This window comes from Loa loa (genome assembly GCF_000183805.2).
Source record: "Loa loa unplaced genomic scaffold supercont3.10, whole genome shotgun sequence".
NCBI lineage: Eukaryota > Metazoa > Nematoda > Chromadorea > Rhabditida > Onchocercidae > Loa > Loa loa.
This window is the reverse complement of record NW_018108190.1, coordinates 277,874-283,873: the sequence shown is the minus strand read 5'-3', so window position 1 is coordinate 283,873 and position 6,000 is coordinate 277,874. Positions and strand designations below refer to the sequence as shown.

The window sequence follows — 6,000 nt, the reverse complement described above, 5'->3', positions numbered from 1 at the left end:
TACTACTATATATATATATATATATATATATATATATATATATATATATATATATATATATATATATATATATATATATATATATATATATATATATATGTATATTGAACTTAAAAGCATGCAAGCTGATGAAATTTAATTTTTCATTAAACCAAATCTTTTAACCCGTTCATTACTTTCATGATTTTATATTTGTGCTTTGAAGCTTTGTAATGCTCCAAAGAGCTAAGAAGGGATAGTCATAGTCTCAATTAAAAAGTTCTCTGATTTGATATCGCATAACTTCTGTATGTGAAACTTCAAAAGGATATTTGAAATGTTATAACTACGTTTTCGCTATGTACTTTTCATTACCTATTCCACCATATAAAATCCCTTGAAAGCCATGCAAATATTGCGCATTTTGCAAGCTGCAATTTAGCTTTTCCTGCTTAGAAGGGATATGCTGCAACTCAATAATTGGTATATAACATGGGATAATCTGTTTGCTGCCATTTAGTGGTTCGCTTGCAAATCAATCAACCATTCGGTAATTACGCACACATCCTTGGCATCTTTTCTGGGCATATTTGGAGTCCACTGTATGCAATAAGTCTCGTTCGTTTCATCAAATTTTTTCTGAGAATTAAATGAAAGGTCTAGGAAACGAACGAATGTCAAGTTTTAAGTAAGCTATCACGTTTTCACTTTTTAATTCACCGAATCATTTGGTATGTATCCAGTTCAACTGACATACCAGTTTACGGTAGTATTTTTCTCTTACAGACTTGATTAGTTGTTAATTTTCAAATTAAAATGCAAAATTGTCATAAAAATTTTGAGCATTCGTTACTAGCTCTTTAATGATGGCTGGACGCATAATTGCTGTTTATTCGTTTTCTAGTATTGATGTGCATGATGATAAGGAGATAGATGCATGTGGGTACGGTAAGTACATTTGATGACAACAAGGAAGGAACGAAAATGTCGAAGAGATGTCATAGGCTACTGAGCGCAAAAAGAACTAACTCTTTATCCGACCAATTTCATAATAAGATGGCAACAAGAAGAAGAGGGAGGAGGGACAACAGAAGAGTTAGAGCATGACATGACAGGATACCTCCGTGAAGGGGACCGAAGAAGAAAGCCGCCGTTGTCACTGCTCTTTTTCGTTGTCTTTCGAAGCAAGTCATGATTCTTTCCAATACTTGTCTTCAGGAGTCCGCTATACATATTACTCTATGAGGCTATTATACTTGTGCTTAGGCTCGTTGAGTTGCCAAAGCTTATAGAAGCCTGTTTGGGAGGGGAATGATATGCTGTAGGTAAAGAGGCCTAGAAATGCGATGTATTGATGCAATGCCTGAAAAGGCTCACAACAGAATAATAAGACGGGCCCAACTCAACCATATATAACAGCTACCTTGGAGATAAGCGCAGAAATAGACATGAAATGGCGAATTTAACTATGAATTGAAACAGTTATAAAAGAGAGCAATCAAAGGTAATTACTTCATCAACACTGCACCAGTCATTAACATGCATCATAATCATCACTTTGCTTATATCACTATTCTCATCATTATTATAATGACTTATTAACATTGTTATCAAACTCCTATCATCTTTAGCATTATTTCAATCAGTTCACATTGCAGTTGCTTTGAAAATATCTTAATCCATTTATATTACACATTATTTATGCCAACAACTAATCATCAGTTGAGCTAATGACTCTTAGAAGCTTTGTAGATTAATAACGCTCATTTCACGGTTCATATTCCAATGCATGGCGAGAAATTATTCCTTTGAATAGCTATTCATTATATTACTGAAAGCTTCCTTGAAACCACAACTGTATACAAACATGAGTTTATTAAATGTACCTTCAGTAAATTTACTCCATAAACTGTTAGTCATGAAGACAGAAAGAATGAAAGACTCTGTCATCACCTTCTTTATAAGGTCGAGACCATAAGAGTATTTAACAATCGATGACTTAGATGCTATGTGTGATTAAAAACTGGAATAATCACTCTTAATGATTCATATTTGATATGATCATCATACTACATAGCTGTGATTTCAAAAATGCGCAAATTATCAATAGTTTATGGAACAGAGAAGCTAACAAATTAGAGTATATTTTAGCACAGAAAAGAACGAATAAAATATAAAAATTGGTGGTATTCATAATTTATTATAACCAAGAAAAAGTAAAAGCAAAAGTTTGTAATGTTTGATGTAACTAAAATCGTTGAGATACGGTATGCCTAAACAATTTCATTTTATTTTTTCAGAAATTGCTTAAGCATGAAAAATTTTTACAAGGAAATTAAGAGCAGACATGAGGAATCTTTTATCTTAAAATACAACAAAAACCACTCATTTCAGGGAGGAGAAAATGATGCCAATGCGTTGTTGTTACTCAATTTGATCCGTCCATTGTCAAATTCTGAAAATAATTTCAACATACTGGTGCGATCAGTTCACCAAAAAGTTAGATCTTTTAAAATTATTGTTAAGAAAGAAAACATTCTTTTAATTATGTCTGCTTAATCAATTTTACATTTGTAAAAGTAGTGAAAGAGACGAATGAAGATAGAAAAAAGTTGTTTTTGTCGGGAAGACTTCAATTCCCGAGCCTTGGGTAAGTTTTATTGGGAATCGAATCCTTCTACCAAAACTAACTAAATCATTAAGTTTCTTCCAAGCATCAGGCAACTTCTGATAACAATTTAGGATTCAGTCAATAGCTTTAAACAAACAAATGAAATTTACCCTCCAAAAACTAAAAGGTTGCATCAGAATCAATAGAGGGAATAACGAAGGTATTGAATAAGAAGCGATAAATTAATCTTTTTTTTTTTTGTTTTGTTGGATAAATAACATTTGATCTGCTAAAAAAAAGTAAGAATTTAAGGAAATTATATTCTTAGATCCCTATCACAAGCGATAGCATCAAAAGAAATGATAATAATAGAATGATAGACCCGACTTGTTAGTGGTGACCTTTATATCTTAGTGCCATCCTATTTTCTGTTTCCCGATGATATGGGTAAAGTGCATGCAACATCTTAATTAGTGGTGATGCAACAGTAAAGCATTTCTAATGAGTTGAATGATTGAATGGTTCAAACCTATCGGCATCTTTATTTCATCTACAAATATCTTTATGAAAAATAATTTTATCTCCTGTCAGGACTACAATATTTGCTTATTAATATACCTTAAATTATTTATTGGCTTAATTTTACCAAGTAAATTTTGTCAAATTGATTAATTGATTATGCAGGAGGAATTATAAAAAAAAAAGAAAAAAGTTATAATTTTGGTCATTGCGTAAAACCGGTATGGAGAAAAGTGGTTGGAAAAGATGAACAGGGAACAATAGTGGAAGTGAAATATAGTGAACCATTTTCGAGTGAAAAAACGAGAAAATTCGAAGACTTAAGAGAAACTGATCCGTTTTCAGTTAACATAATAACATAATTTAAAAAAAAAGCTGATAAAGAGTTCGGGGAGATACTATTAATAAATAACTTAGTAACTCAATCCATCCCGATTTATTTGACCGGTTCATTCGATTTGTTCGATCACTATTTGATCGCTCAACTCCGGTCGAGATCCGTCCAAAACTCATGTTTCACCAAGAAATACTCGGTTACTTGATCATAGATATGTTTTGTGTATATGTTTCTATAATCTTTTATACATACATAAGGGAGGCAAAGACGGGCATGTTGCTCCATTAATGAATTGTCAATATGAGACATAAAATGAGTCAGTCTATTCAAGGAGATAAGGAGATTGGTGAGGAAGGGATGAAGTAGGAGCAGGTTGCTTGGATTCCCAGGTGAGCAATCATCTGCATCTCAGAATCCAACAGTTCTTTGATGGGCAAGGGAAACGTTCACCCTAATTCGAAAAGCACCTGTCCTGCGATGACCTTCTCGAAAGCCTTCCTTCCTTTGCAAAGGAAAGAAAAGGAAACCTTCTTCCTGCCCTTATCCAAATGATCACTCTCCCTTCTTAACGAGCAAGCAGCAACATATGTCTTCCGCTTCATTGCAAACAATGTAATTAATTGTTCTATCAGATAAGGTAAGGTTACCGAAAAGAAACACCAATCATCATCATTAGCTTCCTTCTCCTCCCCCTCCCATACACCGTAATAGCATTCTGCTGACAGATTTCCTTTCTTTCAGTTCATCCGGAATTCTTCAAGGGAAAGCTCCCTCTGTTCATCCATTTCGGTTTTTTCATCCATCGTTCTCTCTCAAAAACATAGGCCTAATTCATCAACCAATCAAATAAATCTAAGATCGAAAAAAAAGCTGAAAATTAATCCTTGTCGATGACGATGCAAAAAGTAAGCGAAATCAAAAGTGTGGTTTCAAACGCTTCCTATATAACTTACCTGAGAATAATTAATTACACTTCAAATATATGTGTTTGGACGATTCCATATTCCTTTTCCACTCTGACTTTGCTTTGATTAGTTCCTGATGCTTTCCCTTACTTTCTTTAAAATAATCTTTGTTCCATTTCTTTGGTGTTATAAAAAGCTCATTACAAGGTATAACTTTATTATAACTTTGCCTTATTGTCAGCCATTTTTGCCACTTACAGATATGCTTGCAAACGTCTCGTGAAATTGAAGTAAACGAACGTTTGATAGCAGATCGACGGATCGAGATTGAGCAACATTTGCATGATAGTGGCAATGGTAATGATGGTGATGATGACGATGACAATATGGTGGCCGAGGATTGCTTACATATACAAAGGCGTAGCTCACAGAATCCTATCTCTTCGTCCATCTCCTTGCCACCATCACCATCATCATCAGCATCATCATCATTATCGTCATCGCCAGAATCGTCGTCCAGTGCATCCAGAACAACAGAAACAGCTATAGCACATCCTGTTACAACTAATACTTCTAGTAGTACAGCTAATATCACCACTAACAGCACTGTTCTACAACAACTACGACAACAGCAACAATATCCAGAAAGGTAAACCTTTTTCATTTTTATTCATCACTCACTCCTCCCTGTTTCTGCTTTGAGAGATTCCCCAACATCTGAAAAAAAAGAGAACACATTATCAGAATAATGTAGAATTTGGAAAAATTAGATTTAATGAGAGGACATGAGGTCTTAAAGATAATTAGTTAAATCTTTCAATTTTAGTCCAGTTAATGAGATAGCTATAAAATGAGTCCGGAATGAATTGTTGTTATCGAGTATTGTTGTACAGGTGCGAAATAAATCCATAAACCCTGATCTTGATGGTCATAAGCAATAAATGAGGATACATAACATTAACCAGAATTTGGCGAGCAATTTCATATTAAGAGAAAATAAGTTAGCCCAGAAGTGGTTGAAATTTGACTTCTCATTCAACTGAGTACTGTCCTTTAATGAGCTTGAACACAAGAAGATACATCTTGCTGTTCTCATTTTTCAAATTTATTTTTGTGGATACTTTTTAAAATTCTCTGTTGGAAAGAAAAGACTGTTGAGTTGAAATAGTGCTTCATTTTAATTCTATAATCCCGAAATCCTGTTTATCAGGAGAGAAGAAATGCGTAATTTCATTTTTTCAAAAAAATCAATTTCGTCTGATCTATGATGTCATTTAGAAGTTAATGAAGTTCAAGTAAACCGGAAACCGGAAGAGAATTTTCCAGTTGATAAAATTAGGTGATGGGGGCAACCACGATGCACAATAAGAAATATGTCGTAAAAGGTGGAGATGTGAGGGTATAACAGGAAAGGAGTATTGTTTTTGTTTCCTTTTAAAAGGAGGTGGCAATATCCAAAATTTTGACTTTTCAATTGAATTTTCACTTTCAAAATGTTCTTTCTTTGGAATAATTCCGGATGAAGTTCGTTCGAGTCCAATGACTCGAACGAACTTCATTATTAAACCTTCACTTTAAACGTGGAAGAATTCCGACTGTTGCTAAATGTCCGAAAAGTATTACCTTTTTTCAAACATACATTCAAACTG

The 6,000-nt window shown here is 33.7% G+C and overlaps 1 protein-coding gene across 1 annotated transcript in view; it reads left to right on the top strand.

Annotated features, from left to right (window-relative positions):
• The window catches only part of LOAG_01299 (hypothetical protein), a gene marked incomplete at its 3' end in the record, with an annotated part of 6,518 nt that extends 1,514 nt beyond the window's left edge, over positions 1-5,004 (top strand). Inside the window, exons 2-3 of the mRNA XM_020445697.1 lie at positions 2,374-2,478; positions 4,612-5,004. Of these exons, the coding sequence (XP_020303870.1) occupies positions 2,374-2,478; positions 4,612-5,004 (498 nt within the window). The remainder of the gene's footprint in view (positions 1-2,373; positions 2,479-4,611) is intronic.
• Between the last annotated feature and the right edge of the window lie 996 nt (positions 5,005-6,000).